Here is a 21,956-nt window from a genome sequence, read left to right as displayed (position 1 = left end):
GTCTGGGGTGAAGGCACCTTTAACAGCCAGTCGTCTAGGTAGGGGAAGACTGAGACCCCTAACCTGCGCAGATGAGCTGCAACCACCGCCATCACTTTCGTGAACACCCAAGGGACACTGGTAAGGCCGAAAGGGAGCACAGTAAATTGAAAGTGCTCGTGACCTACCACGAATCTTAGGTAACGTCTGTGGGCAGGCAGGATGGGGATGTGGAAATAAGCATCCTGCAAGTCCAACGCTACCATCCAGTCTCCTGGGTCCAAGGCAGACAGAACCTGAGCCAGGGTGAGCATTTTGAACTTCTCCTTCTTGAGGAAGTAGTTCAGGTCCCGAAGATCCAGGATAGGGTGTAAGCCTTTGTCCTTCTTTGGTATCAGAACGTAATGGGAATAACAACCACAACCTACTTCTGGCACAGGGACCCTTTCTATAGCTCCCTTGGCCAAGAGAGCCGCAACTTCCTGGCAGAGAAGCACCAAATGATCCTCCGAAAGGTGATGGAAGGATGGTGGCATGTGTGGTGGTGCAGATTAGAAAGGGAGGGAGTAGCCCTTCCGAATTATTTGAAAAACCCACTCGTCCGTGGTTATATGTTCCCAGTGGGGCAGGTGATGGTGGATTCTGCCACCAAATGGGCGTGAGTGAGGGGACGGACTAGGAAGGTTTGGAGGTTGCTGCGGGGGCAGAGGTGGACTGGACAGACCTCTGGTGCCCTGTCCCACGCCCACGTGGGATTCCGCTCCCCCAGCCACGCATAGGCTGTCCAGCGTGCATGGCCCGGTGGCTGGGTTGAGGACGCGACAGGGCATCCCTTCCTGTGCCACAAGAGGGACAAAAAGCGGACTGTGGGGGGGGCGTGTGGTGGCAGAAAGGCCAAGGGACCGAGCCGCAGCCCGGGAATCCTTGTACATCTCCAAGTCCGAGTCCGCTTTGTCTCCGAAGAGACGGGTGCCATCAAAGGGCATGTCCATGAGTGACTGTTGGACATCCCCCGAGAAGCCAGAAGTACATAACCAGACATGGCGCCGTAAGGCCACTGTCGTTGCAACCGATCTGCCCAGAAAGTCAGTCGTATCCAGCCCACAACGGATTGTGAACTTTGCCGCGTCTCTCCCATCTTTGACTGCTTGGGAGATGATAGCACGGGCCTCCTCCGGTATCAGCGGCAGGACTTGCGCAACCGTATCCCACAGTGAGTGGGACGAACGGGCCAAAAGGCATGCGGTGTTCATGGACCCCAGTGCGAGGCTGGAGGAAGAAAACAACTTCTTACCAAACTGTTCCAGCCTTTTGGATTCCCTATCCGGGGGTGTGGAAGTGAACGCGCCAGAAGAAGAAGACGCCTGGATGACAAGGCTCTCAGGCGTAGGATGTTGGGACAGGAACTTCGGGTCGTTCGGCGCAGGCTGATAGCGGCGAGCGATAGTCCTGTTCACAGGAGCCCCTGTGTTGGGTTTGGACCATGTACCCAAAAGGACGTCAGTGAGGGCCTCATAAAATGGCAGAAGGGGTTCAGACGTAGAAGCCCCAGGCTGAAGCACCTTTGTCAGGAGGTTAGACCTGACTTCGACAGTAGGTAGCTCAAGGCCAAGGACCTCAGCCACCCTACTAACCACCATACTATAGGTAGCTCCCTCCGCTGTAGCCACGGTAAGAGGAGACAGCATGCCAGCATTAGGAGACGTACCCAGACCACTGGCTTTGCCCAAGTCCTGTGCCCAGTCCATAGTAGGGTATTCCTGGTATTCATAAGGGTCCAGGAACCCCTCCAATTCCTCCCCGTATTCGTACCCACAGGAAAATGGGTCAGAATCTGACCTCGGGCGGATAGGGTCCACCGAAGCGTCTGACGCCGCTCCGACTCCGAGTCGTCGGGAAATGAGAATCGGGCACTACCGACGTCGGGAGCGTCGCTAAACGACCCAGCACCAGGTAAGGTCTCGACTGTGCAACCGGCGTCGGTGCAGATCCGCGCAAGGATCCGGAGGCGACCTCGGTGGCGAGGGCCGAAGCAGCCGGCGCGGAACCCGAAGGCCCCTCAGCCAAGCCCCTTGGGCCCGAAGGCGCCGTATCGGGGTCGGGACGCCCGAAGATGAGGCGCATGGCCTCGTCGAACTCCTTGAGTTGGGCGGGGGTCGCTCCGGGAAACTCAGAGTCGACCCAGACGTAGGCTCTCAGGACGGAGGCCTAGTTCGTGGACGCTCATCAGGGTGAAGTCGTAGAACGATGGGACTTCTTCTTCTTACCTTGACCCGAAGATTTCGAAGAAGACGAGTGGTGATGGCTCCGCAACCGATCTCGAGACCTTCCTCTTGAGCGAGATCGGGATGTACGCGGAGTCGAGTGCCGGGCCGCCTTCAGCTTTAGGGACCGCTCCCTCAAAGCCTTCGGATGCATTGCCCGACACTCGGAGCATGACTTCGGGTCGCGCTCGAGGCACCACAGGCAGACACGATCAGGGTCTGTCACGGACATCATGCGGTGGCAGTCCTCGCACGGCTTGAACCCGGTCTTCGGAGACATCCTCGACGCACCAAGTGTTGCACCAAAAACGTTTGACAAAACTGTAGAATTCGGCCAAAAAATAGCCTAGGGTAGCTCTCTCTCGGATCAGCGCGTGGTGCGGAAAGAAAAGAACTGACGTCACTGAGCGAGGGCAGCGTCTATGTACTACTCCTGACGTCATCACGGCGACCACGACGTCTACAACGCCTGCGGAGTCGGCCAACGCCACCTACCGATGCGCAAAGGTATTGCTCGAAGAAAAATCTCCGGATCCATTCTGACGCCTGGGGGAAAATTCTAAGGTAAGGAATCTGCAACTAGAAGTCTCTATCAGATATACAGTGCTCCTAGAAGGGGAGATCCACCCTACTCCTTCAATCCCCCAAAGGAGAAGTCAATTTGAATACAAACCAAGGCACACGTTCCAAATCAAAGTCAGTTCAGTAACATTAAATAGTATGTAGTTCAATTCCAGCTTTTGGTTATTTCACGCTTGCAGTGTTCTCTTCTGACAAACAATTCACGTTCCTCACAGTTGTCATTAACATTCCAGCTAACACGTGTTTTGTCATGTGAACATAATCACTGCAACTTTGTCAGGGCTTCTTAATGTGTTTTCTAAGATCAATGGTCCTTACTATACATTTAGCCATGTGCGTTGCCTACTTTACACTTATATCCTCGGTGGACTCTATAAGAGATTCTGGTCCCCAAAATAATATTGACATCCCAAAGCAGGCGTGTACGCTTCTTAATCATCTGAAATAATATTGGTGTCCCAAAGCAGGCGTGAACACTTCTTAATCGTTTTTAATTGTGAGTTCAGAGACCCCAAACTCCATATCTCTATTTGTTCCCACTAGGAAATTACACTTAAAGGATATTTCAAGGCAGTCCCCATGTTACTCTAGGGGAGAGATAGGCCTTTCCATAGTGAAAAACGCATTTAGCAGTGGTTCACTATCAGTGTAGGAAAGTACCCTCTTTTTGGCATGGTTACCCCCACTTTTTGCCTGCTGTCAGTGTGTTTTGACTGTGGTCACTGGGATCCTGCTAACCAGGACCCCAGTGACTGTGCTCTCTCCCTCTGGATTTGGTTGTTCCTAACTTTTTACACCCCTCAATTGTCATTCTGGTGCTCCGATATAAGTCCCTAGTATATGGTACCTAGCTACCCAGGGCATTGGGGCACCAGATGTCCCTCATGGGCTTCAGCATGTATTATGCCACACATGGGAGCCCATGCCAAATGTGTCTGCAGGCCTGCCATTGCAGCCTGCGTGAAAAGGTGCATGAACCCTTTCACCACAGATCACTACACCAGGTCACTGTAAGTCACCCCATGGCACGCCCTGCTAGCCCAGAGTGCAGGGCGCAAGTACCAGTGTGTGAGGGCACCTCACAAACTCCAACTCCGGTTTCCTGGACTTGCGGGGGAAGTAATTTTAGCCGTGTACTGGACATAAGCCACTACCTATGTCCAGCTACATAGCAGGTAACTCTAAACCTGGGCATGTTTGGTATCAAACATGTCGGAATCAGTACTGGTTGTACGAGTCCATGCACTCTGGGGGCTCCTTAGAGAACCCCCAGCTTTGCTCCTACTAGTTTGCAGGGTTGACCCGGGCAGCCTGCGCTGCTGCCATCCTACAGACGGGTTTCTGCCCTCCTGCTGCTTGAACAGCTCAAGCCCAGGAAGGCAGAACAAAAGATTTCCTTTGGGGGAGGAAGGCAATACCCTCTCCCTTTGGAAATAGGTGTTACAGGGCTTGGGAGGGGTAGCCTCCCCAAGTCATTGGTATGCTTTGAAGGGCACATTTGCAGCCCTCCTTGCATAAACCAGTCTGCACAGGTTCAGGGACCTCCAGTCCCTGCTCTGGCGTAAAACTGGACAATGGAAAGGGCAAATGGGGTAAGTGAGAGCGGCGCAAGGGGTGGCACTAGCCTTTCAAAATCATCCCACCGGGTTAGTGCTCGGTGGAATAAAGGCCTGTCCAGCCTTGCAAAGAGCCAGCATACCAGCTTGACCAAACTGTTATCCCTGGCAAACTACTATCTTCTCAAAATTGTTAGCACTTGGAACATGGCTCACTACCAATATTAAGCATTATATATAACCTACTGGCGGTCACCAGTAGGTAGTTATAGTTAGGACCATGTTTCCATAGAAAAAGTATTTTTGACTTACCAATATCCTTGGCACCGTTTGACTAATCTTTATGACACTTTCTCAAAAAAGTGGCCGGGTGATTCTTGTTGTGCACGGAAAGTTTTGGGGTACTCCGTCAATCGGGGCAGAGAAAAAGGAGGCTAAAAAAATGTTGCATTTCCCATGTTTAATTCCATAAGATCTGTCAAAACGTCTACACTCTGAACCACTGGACAGAATTACACCAAATTTGGCAGAAAGCTAGCTGCCGGTACGCATATTGTGCTTTTGTTATTTGATGTAAATCCATTCAGTAGTTTAGGAGATATTTAAGGACACATACATTTGTATATCTCTGGCTGTGAATAATTTGTGAAATTCACAAATGCGCATGTGAAAAAGTGGTGATGCAATTGACTAGAAAGTTGCGACCGCTGTTTTATTTCACGGGACATGGTCCCCAGGGGTGGAAATTCAAATTGAAAGTGCCATAAGGGGTCAGAGTGAAGGTTGCCTGACTTCTGGGGTGTGAAATGTGTGTTATGGGGGCAAATTATAGTTTTAATATAATGTTGCATCACGGCTCACAATATTTGCGAAAATTAATTAATTTTTTCAAATTTCAGTGAATTCACAAAATATTCACACTTATGAAAAAATGTAAAGAAAAAACACATTCATTTATGCACTAATTCACTCATAGATGCACTTGAGGCTCAGGTGCCCACTCACACACCCACTCACTCACGCACCCACTCACACATCCACTGACAGAGACAGGCCCTGTGGCCAACCTGTGCTGCACACGGCCAAAGGTCAAGCGTGGCACGGCGTTGGGTGGTTATAAGTGCTTGGCTGCAAGGCCTAGCTGCGTGTAGCGGGGGATTGAATAACATATAGTAATTAAAATTACTTTACGTTAAAAAAACAGACATTCACGCAAAAAACAAAGGTCACCGGGACGTTATATATAAGTTCTGAATGTACTCGTACAAAACCATAGAAATTCAGCAGTTAGAGTTCTTTCAAGTAACTATAACTAGCGCCCTAAGGTAACTATAACTCGCGCCTTTGCCATGCACAGCTCATTACTCCACATATTATGTCACTGATGAGATCTTGTATGCCATCTTTGATACCACTACAACGTTTGCAATAAAATTACTGTTAAGAAAACTGGGCTTGGCAAGGGCGCGAGTTATAGTGACCTTAGGGCGTGAGTTATAGTTACTTGAAAGAACTCGAACTATAACTGTTGAATTTCTATGGTTTTATACGAGTAAACTGAGAACCTAATTATCACGTTCTTCTAACCTTTGTTTTTTTTTTCAGTAAAAATGTATGTATATATATATACATATATATATACATATATATATATATACACTTTTTTTTAAACAAGCCACTTATGAGATTGTAAAATTATGCAACCATTTTTTCAGTTTGTCCACAAACTGGCAGCAATCCCTAAAAGCGATGAGGCAGGAGTGTTTAGTGCCACAGGTGCACCGTGGGCACGAGGATTATAATTTTCATTTGCAAACCTCTACCATCGCGCTGCAGTCTGGTCCGGCTGTATATGGTTTTCACAATCCACGCTATTGTGGCCCATCCGCAGTCGAGGACATACAGTACGCCATTCAGATGTAGTCTTGGCAGGGTTGAGCAGCAGCTTGTTACCTGGTCGGATATGCTAATCCAGGATATTCTTTATCAGCAGACCTTTAATTGAGCTTTTCATCCGACACCTCCGGTGGAAGTACAGACCGATAAGCTTGACAGGAACCCTTCCGAAGGTAAGCCATGAAATCAGATGCACTGCGCCCATCTGAATGCAATGCTCTTAAGGGGCGATAACGCCGCATTCATGCAAATGAATGGAAAGAAGCCCCTGGCATGCTGCCAGCATTCTCATACTGCCTGGAAGCGTGTGAGCGCGCCCGCAGCCGCGACAGATAGTTCTTTCTTTGAGAGATGTAATTTGCGGCCCACTCTTTTCAAGCACTTTTTCTGCTTCGTTGTTTAGTCTCTTCATACCGCGTGGGTTCTTTCTGGCCCGTATTTTGTTCGTTTTGTCCAGAGGGCAAAGGCCCTTGATGAACAAAGCCTTTGTTCCTCCTGTTTTGTAGTCACCGTTCACTTCATAAACCCTCTGTAACAACGGGGCGATCTCTTTGTTGAGGTCAACAAGCTCTACAAGGGATTAAAATCTCCTAACCACGATAGGTGAGGCACTACCTGAATTGGTGGAGAAGCCCTTGGCTAGGTTAACCTCCTTGCCTTGGATGAGCTGGGCTGAAGTGACAGCTATTATACAAACATCTGCTGCCGCCATCACATCACCCTTATGCTAGTATTTTATTATCTCTCTTGCCTGAGGTGCGGTGATCGCGAGATGCAAGAAGGAAGTGGTCGTTCCTCTTATTAAAAAACTGATTGTCAGTAAACAATGATGGCCAATTGCTCTGCGGCCTGTCTTCTTGAAAATTAATGAGTGGCGCCTGGCTAGTCAGCATCATTCAGAGTCTAAAGGCTCTAGGTCTGTCCCAGGCACGATATGTGGTAAGACCAAGACCACAGAGGTAGTTTTAGTGTCCACTCTAGATGAATTAGGAGCCACAAGACATCAGGGCATTTCAGCTAGTTTGATGCTATTGGATCACTCAGAGGTTCTCAACACTTGATCATAAGATCCTGACTGACCTTTAAGGTTTTTTGGGGGTGGCTGACTGAATGGTTCAGATCTTTTTTGAGCAGACAGACTCAAGTTTGCATATTGTGGTGCTCTACAGGAGTCAGCATCCCAATTTTAATATCTGTGTTCAGCTTGCTTAAGGAGGTAATTCAGACATTCAGCATGAAAACATTTGCATATGCTGACGATACACAACTGCTGCTGAGCTGTGACCATTTATCTGTACGCATGATTAGACACTTTCATGAGTGCCTTATTATTCAGGACCAGATGGCTTGGAAAGTTTAATTGGTATAGGACTGAGATTTTGGTTGTGGGAGTAGATCTCTCTATTTGGTCAGAGAGCGCCTGAAACTTAGGTTATATCGTTTTGTGATGCTGTGCCTGATAAAGAGCTGTTTAATCATTATTCAGAAGCAAGCTTCTATCATAGGGCCATGATTTTGTCAGTTAAGATTTTTGTTAAGTCTGCTCTTTACATGTGAAATCCTAGAACCATGATGCTATTTTGGCACCTATGAAATGTTCAGAGCTGGTGAAGTTATTGTGCATGTTCAACCATGTGCTCCCAAACTCCTCCTTCTGGAAGATATTTCTAAACTAACTGAGTTGTTGTCCTTGCCCTTTAAGAGGCTACTTGTGGACATGTTTTTCGCCCCAAAACCTGCTACACTTTAGAAGCAAAGTCATACGGGGTGAGGTTTCAGGAAGACCAGCTAGCTCACTTCCCCAAGGCACATGTTCACATGAGATCTCATAAGACATGTTGAAAAATGAACTTAAGTTTAATAAGGTATTTCACAAAACCGTTACATGCACGTTAGTTTTTCTTCAGATGAACATGTTACTTACATTTGGCAACACTTTTTCTAGTACAGACTATTTAACTACAGATTCCCCACCTTGTGAATTTCGTCAGGCATCACACTAGATTCTGAATTTTGCCAACAATTCCCTTGCGCATTATCAGATGTAGTGCAGCTCTACATCAGCTGTCTTGCCCCAGATGCAACACCAAGGCGTCCACAAATGCGTGCCCTCCGGGCGCTGATGTCGGCTTGTTTCTGATCTCTGCCCTCTCCTTCAGATGCAGAGCCATTGAAATCAGAATATGGCAGTGTGCAGACTTTGGGATCTTATTAATGGACTGAATGAGACTAATCCAAATAACAGGAAGGATGGGAGGGTCGGGTAAGGAAACTGCTGTTAGAGTAGAGTCTGTACCAGGAACGGCATTAACAAAGGTAAGCAACTTTTTCTTCTAACAGACTTCTAAGTTAGGATTCCTCAAACTGATAATAGATACCAAAGCAGTACCTCCTCTGCTGGAGGGTCTGTGGAATGGCTTAGACCCGGAGGTAATGCAAGACAGAGGGTGCGAAGTGCCTGTCCCAGCAGTAGTGGTTTGTGAACATGTGGAGGGAGACCCACATAGCTGCCTGGCAAAAGTCCAGAACTCACATGCGGTGCGCTAGTGCAGTAGTAGCAGCCTTGGCTCTGGTGGAATGATCACACAATCCATCTAGGAGTTGCTTTGTAGCTAGCCTGTAACTAGGTAGCTCGGTAATCTCTGGTTCTGTCAATGTATAAACGCAGAGCCGCCTGGGGACCAGATGGTCATTCTTCTTCCTTGGAGGGATGGGGTAGTGCATAGCTGGTCAGTAAGTTGATCAATTACCCTAGGTGGAAGGGCATTACTTCCTTTGGCAGGGATGCTGCTTTTGTGTGGAAGACCAGTTTATCTGGGAGAAATGAGGATTATGGCTGTACCACAGACAGCGCCTGAAGTTCACCGACATCTCACAAATATTAGGGCATTAAGAAATAAAGTCTTGATAGTAGGAAGACGGAGAGGACAGATGTACATTGGTTAGGACCAAATTAAGGTCCCATTGAGGAATGCTAAACTGTGACGATGGAAACTTTTAGATCAACCCCTTCAAAAACTGCACAACAAATGGTGACTTGAAGAGGGATGGATAATCCAGCCACCGTAAGGATGCCAATAGGTAACCTTTACCTGTTGCCACTGCAAGGCCTTGCTTGGCCAAAGAAAGACAAACCTAAGAACATCTGAAAACTTTGCATTTATGAGTAGGATGTTACGGAAGAAACACCAAACAACAAATTTATTGCAGCTTCCTGCGTGTAGTCTTTGTGAATAGGTTCCTGGTTGCCAAGATAATGCCAACCACTTCAGGAGAAAGGTCAAAAGCCATAAATTGTCACCATTCAATCTCCACGCATGGAGGTGGTAACTGGACAGGCTCAGGTACAGTACCTGGCCTTGTTGCTGTGACAGGAGGTCTTCCCAAAGGAGCTGCCGGATCGAAGGACATATTCTCATGGCCAGAAGGTCCAGGTGCTACACTCTTCGAGCAAACTATTTGCAACTCCAACAAGCTGATGCAGTGGCAAGCCGCGTCAGAGTACAAATTCCTCTGCTGTCCACCTCTGCTAGGGGGCTTCCCCAAGCCAGCAATAATGCATTCACCACAACTGTTAACTCTGGGTTTGGCAAGGGAGACCTCATCGCCCACTCACATCTGACAATGTCTTCCTCACTGAGACCTGGCTCAAACTCACATCCACCCCAGGCATTGCCACAGCGATCCCAAACAGATATAAAATCACTCACCAGGACCGCATCATCAAGCCAGGCGGAGTAACAGCCATCATCCACAAAGAGGCCATACAGTGCACCACCACCATAGAACATCTCAACTTCAAGCTCCACACAGACAACAAAACAACCATCAGAGGCACCATCACATACCGGCCCCCAGGCCCACGTTCCAGCTTCTACAACACCATCGCAGACTTCATTGCACCCCCAGCCCTAGACTACAAGGACTACATCTTCCTTGGTGACCTAAATTTCCACATCAGTGGCCCCAACGACAACAACACTGCACAACTCCTCGACAGTATGACCAGCCTCGGATTGACCCCGATCATCTATGACCCTACACACACCGCAGGACACATGCTGGACCCCATTTTCACAGCCAACAATAGCGTCAAATACAGCCATGTCACAGAACTCACATGGACCGATCACTCCATCGTCAACTTCAGCATCTCCATCCCCGTACCTCCACACACAAGATGACCAGCGCTCCCCATTTGAGGTGGAGCAACATCTCAGCGACCAGCTGGGCGGACGCCCTCAACACCTCCAACCCTGCTACCGCCATTAAACTCTAACAGGGAGAGAAAAAATTGAACGCCTGGATCACCAATTGCACCAACAGCATCGTCCCCATCAAAAGCAACATCTAGAGAAAATCCTCCAAACAGGCCAGCCAAGAACTCAGAACAGCAAGACTAGAAAGCAAACAACTAGAGAGGAGATGGCACTCAGCCTCAGAGACGGCAGCCTACAAGACCTCCCTCAACCTCTACCACTGCCTGCTGAGGACAACAGCCCTTGCCATAAGCATCAAAACCAGCGCCAACACCACCAAGGAACTTTTCAACATGGTTAAGGAATTCTCCAACCCAGCTTCCAATAAAAACAACATCACACCCTCTCAGGAGCTGTGCGACAAACTCACCCACTTCTTCCTTTAGAAGATCACAACCATACACAGAAACTTCAAACTCCAACCCACACCTATGGACTTCCTTAACAGATACTCCACCACCATAACCAACACAAACAAACACTGACCACCTGGAACATCCTCTCCACTCAGGACATCATCTCCACCATGAAATTCATCCACTCGGGAGCTCCCACAGACTCATGCCTGCACCACATTTTCAACCTTGGAAACTACAGGATCGGCCAGGAACTCACCACCCTGCTCAACACCTCTATCACCACTGCAACATTTCCCGACACCTGGAAGCACGCTGAAGTCCGACCACTACTCTAAAAACACTCTGTGACCCCCCCCACGAGCCCCCCCAACGGCCAGTTTACCTGCTCCCATTCCGAGCTAAGGTACTGGAAAAAATCATCAACAAGCAAAACATGACATACCTGGAGCAGAACCAACTACTCGATGCCTCCCAATCTGGATTGCCCATCAATCACAGCACCAAAATTACCCTGATCACAGCCACCAATTGGCATCCGAACCCTCCTCACCCAAGGAGAAACAGCAGTTTTTATCCTCCTAAACCTCTTGGCTGCCTTTGACATCATATCCCACTACATGCTGATTAAAAGACTATACCACATCGGCACCCAGGGAATGCGCTCAGATGAATCACCTCCTTCCTCACTAGAAAAACCCAGAGGATCCACCTCCCTCCTTTCACCTCTGAACCAAAGGAGATCACCTCTGGTATCCCCCAGGGCTCATTCCTCTGCTCCAAGCTCTTCAATGCACATATAACCTTGCTGGCCAACATGGTCAGATCCCACAGGCTCAACATAATTTCCTATGCAGAAGACACCCAACTCATCCTCTCACTCACTGATTACCCCTCCACCATCAGAACCAACTTCTACAGATGCATGACAAGCATTGCTGACTGGATGAAGAGAAAAACTGCCTGCAGCTGAACACAGTTAAGACGTAAGTACTGATATTTGGCAACAGGAGCAATATATGGAACAACTCCTGGTGGCCATCAAGCCTAGGACCAGCACCCATTCTCTCCGACCACCCCAAAAACCTCAGAATTATCACTAATAACAACCTCACAGATCATAGCCATCTCTTCCGCTTGCTTCCTCACTTTGCACATGCTACGTAAGATCCTCAAGTGGCTACTCCTACACATAAGACGCACTGTGACACGGGCCCTTATCACCAGCTGACTGGACTATGGCAACTCCCTCTATGAAAGAATCACCACACACCACCTACAGAGACTTTAGACCATACATAACACCACAGCCACACTCATCCTCGGCCTTCCCCGACGAACCCATATCACACCCCACCTCTGGCAACTCCACTGGCTCCCCGTACAGAAGAGATGACAATTCAGGCTGCTGACTAACGCACACAAGGCTCTACACAACCAAGGACCAAGTACATTAGCCACCACCTGAACTTCCACCAACTGTCGAGAAGATTACACTCTGCTGCCTCTCTTTCACTTGCCCATACTCCCTGCATCTATGGAAGCAGAGTGGAGGATACTCCTTCTCTCACATCGCAGCAAAAACCTGGAACATCACCTCACTTTCGGAATTCTGAATGCCCCCAAATATCTGGCTGTTCGAATAAGCCTCCGGGACCTGCAAGTGCCTGGAAACCCAATCAGGTGATTAGCCGTGCTTTGTAAATCCTGACTGATTTATTGAGAGGGGTCTGCCACTGGTCCACATGCAGTACAGCATCCAACAGTGAGACTTGAGATCTCACTGCAGAGCCAGCATGTGCCACCTGCCACGGTCCATGAGCAGGATGCATGAGGCCAAGATTCCCAGAAGCCTCACAGCCACCCTCACTAGAGACCCAGAAAAAGGGTTGAAACATCGGGATCACAGCCAAAATGAGCTAGGCTCACCAAAGCAGAGGGAAGGTCTTGGAAAAGCACCATGTCCAGGATGGCTCCAATAAAAAAGGACCCATTATGAAGGAGTCAGGTGTTACTTGGGCATATTGATGGGAAAAGCCAACAATGTCACGAAGGGGCCTGTTATCTGGACGTGGCTTACAATTGCTTGAGGCAAGCCTACCTTCAGTAGCCAATTGTTAAAGACGGATCTTCCCAACTTCCCCATGTGGGCTACAATCACCACTATCACATTTGTGAACATCCGAGGTGCACTGGTAAGACCAAAGGGGAGCACAGTGTATTGAAAGTGCCCATGACACACCAGGAACTGCATGAGCACTATGGGAGTGCAAGATTAGGATGTGGAAATAGGCATCCTGCAATTCCAACCCTCCATCCATTCTCTTGCATCCACGGCAGACAGAACTCGGCCAGGGTGAGCATTTAGAACTTGCCATTCCAGAAGAATTTCAGAGGGTGTAGATCCAGGATAGGGTGAAAGCCTTTCTTCTTTTTCAGGACCAGGAAATAACTTTTGTAACTTTCCATGCTGGAAGCAGGGAGCCACGATCAGAACTAACCACTGGCGTGACAAACTAAGGCCCTGAAAAAAGTGTCCCCTTAAAATGTAATTGGTTTGCAGAGCAGGGACGGTTACTAAGGAAAATGTGGCTAAATAGAGTAGCTAACAGGTAAGGCGTTACTAAGAGTAAGTAATTTGCTCATTTGATAGAGACCTCTAGCCATAGATACCTTACCTTTCACTAGCTACGATACCCTCACTGGAACTGGGACTGCAAAGTCCGGCAGGAAAGTACGGGTGAAGTTCCTGTTGTGACAGACTTGACTGTCCAGGCAGTAGAGCTTGGTAAACGTGTGCAGGGATGCCCATTTTGCCACCTGATAGATGTACAGGGGAGGGACACCATGCGCGAACGCAGTAGTCGCAGCCTTTGCTATGGTGGAGTGAGCCCATGAGCCCTCAGAGGTTTGCTTCTTGGCCAATGTAACACAGATCTTAATGCACTGAATGATCCACCACAAGATGGTCAGTTTCTCCACACCCTTCCCTTTTTAAATTCTACATGGCCTATGAAGAGTTGATCATCCACCCAAAACGTTTTTGTGCGGTCAGATAGAACGACAATGCTCTTTTTGGGTCCAGGCAGTAGAGTCTATGCTTCTCCTTGGAGGGATAACCCAGAGCAAAGAAGGGTGGCAGGGTGATTCTCTGACCCACATGATAGGGAATTATAACCTTCGGAAAGAAGGAGGCACAGGGCCAGAGAACAAGTTTGTCTGCGTAGAAGGCAGGTGCACAAAGAGTGCCTGCAACTCACTGACCTTCCTGGCCAATGTTATGGCTACTAAAAAATCTGTTTTGATGGTCAATAGCTGAAGAGGGCAACTGTGCAGAGGCTCAAATGGCACACATTAGAAAGGTGAAGACAAGGTTGAGGTCCCAATACGGCATTTTGATTGGCATAGGGGGAACTATATGTTGAGGGCCTTTAAGGAAACTAGCCACAACAGGTGACAAACAGAGAAGGTTGGTCCAGTACTACAAAATGCTCAAGTGGCAGAGAGATAACTTTTAACTGTTCACACAGTAAAGCCCTGCTGGGGCAAAGATAAGGTAAACAAAAGAACCTTGGATAAAAGTGCAGAAAGAGGGTCAACGTTGTGGGAAGAGCGTCACGACACAAACTTAGCCCAACGGTAGGCATATACTTCTTGGTGAAGGGGGGTCTGGCTGCAAAAATAACATTAAAGACTTCAGGGAGGACAGTCAAAAGCTGTCAACTGTCGCTGCTCAATTTCCATGTATGAAGGTGTGAAGTGTGCAGGTTTGGGTGCAGGGCCCTCCCCTGTTGCTGTGACAAAAGATCCTCCTGAACAGGTAGCCTGACTGGGGGACCAATGTGTAGGAAAGTGTCCATTTTGGCATGGTTACCCCTCCACACTATATACCTGGTGTAGGAAGCTGGCTCTGTATATCCTATATCTAAATGAGAGAATAGTGTGTGCAGAGTCCAGGAGTTCTCCAAGAGAGTTGACAGAGGCAATATTAGATAACCCTAATGCTCTATTTGTGGTAGTGTGGTCAAGCAGATAGGCTTATCAGAGTGTAGTGTTAAGTATTTGTTGTACACACACAAGCAATAAGCGAAAAAACACACTCAATGACAACTTCAGGCCAATAGGTTTTTATATAGAAAAATATTCTTTTGTTAATTTATTCTTAGAACCTCAAGATTCATTTAGCAGGTAAGTACATCAAGTGAACGGTACTTTGCATAGTAATACTTAGGACTTTGAACAGAATCAATATTGTGCACAGTTTTCTTTCAAATGGCAAAAAGCTATTTTAAAAGTGGACACTGCAATTTCCAACAGTTCCTGGGAGAGGTAAGTAAAGCACCTTTTCTGAGGTAAGTACCACCCTTAGGGGTTCAGTCTCCAGGGCATAGGTAGCCCACCGTTGGGGGTTCAAGGTAACTCCAAACACCCAGCACCAGCAACACAGGGCCGGTCAGGTGCAGAGGTCAAACAGGAGCCAAAATAACGTGGGCGCCTATGGAGACAGGGGGTACTCCAATTCTATTGCAGGTAAGTACCCACGTTGTCGGAGGGCAGATCGGGGGGGGGTTTCGAGGAGTAATGGAGGGGCCCCAAGTAGGCACAAAAACCACACACTCAGCGGCACGGGGCAGCCGGGTGCAGTGTGCAAACAGGGCACCAAGTTCTCAATAGAACTCTATGTAGGGACCCGGAGCGAGGGGGGGGGTCACTTAGGCACTGCAGGCAGGTCACAGGGAGGGGCCTCGCGGGCAAGCCACTGACTGGGCAAGGGTGAGGGCCACCTGCTGGTCGTTGCTGCACTTGCAGTCGGTTTCTCTCGGGCATGGGGGCTGCGAGTGCAGTGCTTCTCCATACATCAGATATCTTCGTCCTGGGCAGTCGCGGTCAGGGGGGTCCTCGGGATTCCCACTGCAGGCGTCGACGTGGGGGTGCAGAGGGGTCAGCCCAGGGCAGACACGTCATCGGAGTCAACTGGGAGTCCTCTCTGGATAGTTGGTTTCTCTGGACTAGCTGGAGTGCCCTAGGGCACTGTAACACCAGGCTTGAGCCTTTGAGGCTCACCACCAGATGTTACAGTTCCTGTAGGGGGTAGGTGTGAAGCACCTCCGCCCAGCACAGGCTTTGTTTCTGACCACAGAGTACACAAAGGCACTCACCCCATGTGGTCAGAAGCTTGTCTGAAAGTGGCAGGCTGGCACAGACGGGTCAGCCTTGCACTAGCAGTTGGGCTAACATACAGGGGGCATCTCTAAGATGCACCCTGTGTGCATTTTTCAATACATCCCACACTGGCATCAGTGTGGGTTTATTGTGCTGAGAAGTTTGATACCAAACTTCCCAGTATTCAGTGCAGCCATTATGGTACTGTGGAGTTGTGTTTGACAAACTCGCCAGACCATATACTCTTTATGCCTACCCTGCACTTACAATGTCTAAAATTTTGATTAGACACTGTATGGGCATAGTGCACATGCAGCTATGCCCTCACCTGTGGTATAGTGCACCCTGCCTTAGGGCTGTAAGGCCTGCTAGAGGGGTGACTTACCTATGCCACAGGCAGTGGGTTGTGGGCATGGTACTCTGAGGGGAGTGCCATGTCAACTTAGTATTTTTCTCCCCACCAGCACACACAAGCTGTGAGGCAGTGTGTGCATGTGCTGAGTGAAGGGTCCCCAGGGTGGCATAATACATGCTGCAGCCCTTAGAGACCTTCCCTGGCCACAGGGCCCTTGGTACTAGGGGTACCATTTACAAGGCACTTATCTGTGTGCCAGGGCTGTGCCAACTGTGCAAAGGTACAGTTTAGGGAAAGAACACTGGTGCTGGGGCCTGGTTAGCAGGGTCCCAGCACACTTCCAATCATGAGTAGCATCAACAAAAGTCAAAAAGCTAGGGGTAACCATGCAAATAGTGGCATTTTCCTACAACGCCACAGAGAACCCCCCACCACCCCACCCAGGAACACTCAGGTGTAATTTTAGTGCCCAGCTCTCTTAGTGTAAGGAAGTTCCTTCATGCAACCTACAAAGAGTCAAATTTTCTGTCTGTCAATAGCAGTGTCTTCTGACGAGCACCATTCACCACTTATACTCTCTTCCTAGCAGTACAGAAACAACCTGTCCAGTTGGAGCCCCCAGTTATCTGGGCCCATTAGGACATTCGAATTGCCTCTATTTATTCATGTATGTCAGGTTTATGAGGTGGTGAGAAGTTGAGTTTGATCGTGCATGGTTATAAGAGGAGCCAAGAAAAGATCCCGTGTGGAGGACAGAAAATATGCAGGAGGGAGATAAGTAAGAGACGGATGTTGTGAAAGAGGGATACGATAAGACAAAAATGGGAGGTGACAGGCTGCAATTTATGGAAGGAGGTGAGGCAGCCTTCAAATTATATGTGTCAATGGGAGTTGAAGATGCAAAGCTAAGAAACAGTAGTCAGGGCAAGAGAGAGCCTGTGCGTCCTTAGGATGAACGCCAGCAGTGTGGTAATTATCTGTAGGGACAATGGACAAAAAATAAACCCAGCGTGAAGTGCATGAGGAAAGGAACATTTCTTTACTGGAGAAAAGAGAGCAAGTGCGTACACACATACATGTATTTTGGCACAGATTTGGACAAAGAATGTTTTTTTCTGTGGCAGGAGACAAATTCTCTAATATGTGGTCGTGGCAGAAACAGAGGGTTGTTTCAATGTAGCGATGATCAGGAAGGCAAAAGTGATCTACTGTGGAAGGATGGGGATTTGTGCATCTACAGAAAAATAGCGGCAGAAAACAAGGTTACGTACTGAAAACGTTGCCCTTAAATAGTTACCCATGCAAGAATACAAGAAACGAAAACAATACAAGAAACGAAAACAGTAGGTGGAAAGCCGTATCACTTTAGTGAGGATGTTTAAATTCCTCAAAGGAAATTACCAAAGTTAATTCTGATGCCCTTGGGTGAGCGCCATACACCAGGGGTGATTCTGTTAATAATACGGTCCACCCTGAAAGGTGACAAGCGTCTCCATGGGTTGCAGCATTTATTCTCACACCCCTTACAAATCCCCCGGTTAGGGTCGGAGATACTCAGCATTGATCCCACCACGTCATAAAACTTAACACACCTCATTGACATTTCCCATACAGGCAAACACACCCTTTCACACATGTACTCCTAGAAACTCTATGTACATCAGAACACCTGACGACTTTACAAGCGGTATAAATCGCTATATAAATTATGCAACTGACCACCCAGAAAAGTGATTAAACGTTCACAAATAGCGTATGGCTAATATAAATTATTGAAAGAGAAAAGTAACATGGGAGTTCATTTCCTCATTTAGAGACGCTGAAAAGGGTTAATGCCCACAGCTGCTGTGAGTTAAGAACCATCTCTATTAGTAACCTTGAAACTTTCCTACATTTTTGCCACTCTCTCCACATTCTGCTTCCTTTGACGAGAATATACAACGGTGCCTTGCATCAGGTTGCTGTATCTTAAGGAAATGCTCTGGGTCCCATTTTCAAAAGTTGCCATCAGGCCTCAGACTAATGACTATCAATAAGCAAAGACAGGGTGAAAATGCAGATGACTATCTTTATGTTGACTCTGCTATATCGGCCCGCAACTTGAGCGTACAGAATAGTGGTGCAAGGAGAGACGTTCTATAACCATTAAATAACTTTTGTTTTCTAGATTCCATATGGGCAGACATGTCGTTAACAGCCATGCACCCTCCTTACGATCCAGGTCCTCTCTGGTATCTTGGTAAATAAGTACTGGAGAGTGAATATGCCAGGCTTTTGCAAGCATTCAATTTGTTTTTGTTTTTTGCAAAAATATGTAATACGAAAATAAAAACACAAAAAAACGGTCAGATGTCAGACCCCGTTCAGGGCCACCAAGCAGACAGGGGCTACTGGGCCTAAACCATGGTAGTTGAGGTCAATCAGGGCATTCACCATATTCGAACTCTGGCGTCTCTCAGTCAGGGGTGACTGTCGATCTAACTCAATACCTGATTTCTTTTGATGCGGTTCACAACCAGACCATTTATAGAAATCAAGAGACCAATTCCACATGAGGGTCACTCCTGGCTTTGCTGCCCTACAGTCTATCGCCCCCCCCCCCGGCTATTCTCCATATTAGAACCATGCTGCCCTTTACCTCCTGAACAGTCTCTTCTTCTGAAGGCCTAGAACTCGACTTACCCCTTTCAGCAGACAACCAGGCAGGCTTCTAGGCAGACCTTCAGCAGAACGTGCAGACTTCATGTGATGTCCTCTCACCTTTAGGAGACTAGCCATTAAGTAGACACCAGCCCTGGTCACACAGCAGTTTCCGGATTACTATGTGGAGCACTCCTTTCCTTGGTAATGAAGAATGTGGAACTGGAATGAAGTGAGGTGGGTTTAGATCTCCCTGCTATACATCACCAGACAGCCCTTACAGTGCTCTGGCCTTGGAAACATAGTAGCACCTGGTATAATGCAGGTCCTCGGTTCACTAGTACTTCTTTCTGGGTCAGTGTCTGGCTCCCTGACACAAACCATCTTACAAGGAGGAGGCCTGCACAATGGATCTACAGGGTAAGTTGCACTGGGCAGTACTGGGTGAAGTAGATGAACAGACTGGTGGTTGTCCTAGATGAAACGAAATACAACCAACATTACCTCAAGCTTAAACTTGAGATAAGCTTGAAGGAGAGCCTGTTCTGGATGAACAGAGCCAAAAAACAAAATCCTATTGATATAAGCAACACAGCAAGATACAGTACACTTTGACTGGCCCCTGGGCCTCAGAACCCCTATCCGCCTCCCCACAAATAAAAACCTGAGGATACTCTTTGACGCTGACATTTCCTTGGCACCGTGGATCAACACATAAGTCTGGAGCATTAATCTCCAGCTCCCGTTACTCTACAAAATCCTCCTGAAACTCCATTTGATTTAGAGGTGGCACCGACAAGATCTCTAGTTATGGCATACATAGACTACTACAATGTAATTTACACTGGTCTCTCTTGGAATCTTATCTCTAGGTTACAAAGGCTTCAGAATCGAAACGGAGATATCTAGACCAGCTGGATCCTTTTTACACTCTCGCCACGAACCACCATTCAGCATCTGCCCAACCAATTAACTGTCAATCTTAGAAAAGAATGAAGCATGGAGGTCGATCCTTGGGAGTCCAAAGATGAACATTGTGAAATGTTCTTTACCATAATCTGAACCTAACAATGTGCAGTTCAGGAAATGACTTCAACTACACTATTAGACTCTACGAAGTGATGGAAGAACATCTGAATCAACCATTACCCTTTATATCAGACTTGATCATACTTATCCCTTTTCCTTTCAATACACCTCAATAACCTAAGAATGCACTCTGAAGTAACTTAATGGCTACACATAGCGCTCACAAAACACTGAAATAAATGAATATACAATAAATGTGTTACAGCATTTCACAGACAATACAAACCAGCAAGTCAATGTTTTTGTAAGATTTCCCCAGAGAAAGACATGTAAAGAGCTGTTGGCATGTTTCACATACCAGAACCCTAGAAGCAGATTTTCCCAGATGAATTATGAGCTGCAGAAGGATCACTGTGATTAAAGTAAGAATACTGATGCTGGCTGAGGGGTATAGTATAAAAAGCTATGCAGATTTGTTGAGAACACTATCACCTACGGCTAGACGCACACCTGCTCAGTGCCGGGATATCCACAGCTAGAGCCTAGTGGAACTATTCAAAAATCCAGGTCTTTAGCTTCTGGAGAAATTCAAGAAGTAAGAAAGATGCTCTTATGAGTAGCAACGGGTTCCACGCTTTAGGGGTGTTTGTAGGAGAAGGCTTGACCACCAGATTTGCTTTTCTGTATGCAAGGGATGTACACAGGTAGGAGTCTGGAGGAGCAGAGGTGTATTGAAGGATTGTGAAAGCAGATGCAATTGTTGAGGTATGCTGGGCCAGTATTATGTAATGCCTTGAAAGTGTGGGTTTGCGAACTCAGACAGTGTAGCTCCTTCAGATGTGGTATGACTTGAGTGCAGCATGGGAGGTTGATTGTGGTCACAAAGTTCTGAATGGTCTGCAGCCTTCTTGTGAGTAACTAAAATTGTGAATGTGGATGAAAACGAGCACATGCAAATCACCTTGTTAGTATGAGCAAAAAAGTAGGCTGAGCCCCACAAATTCATGTCTTAACAGTTTCATTAGAAAGCAACAAATAATATGCTAACTTACCTTGAATCACGTGAGAGTTATCTTTCAGGAAGAAGTTATACAGGTACTTTGGGATGAAAGCAGACATGCAGGCATATGCCAGGGCTAAAACAGAATAAATTAAACATAAAATGAACAAAATGCAAAGTAACTTGTCTCCATCTGTTATTAACATATACGTTTGCAATAAAATGTAATGTTTTTTAGATGCATAAAGTATTAAAGATATTTTAGGAAACATATTAATACCACAAGTGCATGTTTGCCTTTCCACCGAAAGGCGGGTGAGCCACTGAAGGCTCAAGCCTGGCTCAAACCAAACACCATACTGTGGCTCAAGGTCATTGTAGAACCATGACCCAATAAAGAATTGGACTGTGAGCAGAACCAATCCAAAGCACACAACCCAAGCTTATCCTTTCATTGACTAAGCTTGGACCCATGTTATCACTGTTTCCAGGCACTCCAATTCGGAGTGCCTACCTCCGATTTCTGTAGCACATGATATGATCGAGAGAGGAGAGAGAAATTGGAGAGAAAGACAGGGAAGTGAAGAGGAAGAGACAGGGCAGAGGAATGTGGTTAGTAAGAAACAGGGCATAGAGGGATACAGAAGATAGCCTGGTGGGGACCCCGGAAGAAGTAAGATGCTGAATTTAGCACGGGAAGCAGGGAGAAATAAGAAACGTAAGAAAGCAGGGGGAGAAAAGAATGTCACAGAAGAGTGGCAGACCGTTCACTAGGGTGACCAGATTTTTAAAATAAAAAACAGGGACATCCCACAAAAAGAAGAACAAGTTACCTACCTTTGGTAACAAATTATCTGGTACAGATGTATTCTAGTTG

The 21,956-nt window shown here is 47.3% G+C and overlaps 1 protein-coding gene across 2 annotated transcripts in view; it reads right to left on the bottom strand.

Annotated features, from left to right (window-relative positions):
- The window catches only part of TBCK (TBC1 domain containing kinase), a 1,319,282-nt gene that overhangs the window by 707,828 nt on the left and 589,498 nt on the right, over positions 1-21,956 (bottom strand). For both annotated transcript variants that reach the window (XM_069241253.1, XM_069241261.1), the window contains one exon: positions 21,132-21,215. In XM_069241253.1, coding sequence (XP_069097354.1) covers positions 21,132-21,215 — 84 coding nt within the window. The remainder of the gene's footprint in view (positions 1-21,131; positions 21,216-21,956) is intronic.

The sequence above is a fragment of the Pleurodeles waltl genome, chromosome 1_2 (assembly GCF_031143425.1).
Source record: "Pleurodeles waltl isolate 20211129_DDA chromosome 1_2, aPleWal1.hap1.20221129, whole genome shotgun sequence".
Taxonomy (NCBI): domain Eukaryota; kingdom Metazoa; phylum Chordata; class Amphibia; order Caudata; family Salamandridae; genus Pleurodeles; species Pleurodeles waltl.
This window is presented reverse-complemented; position numbering and strand designations above follow the sequence as displayed.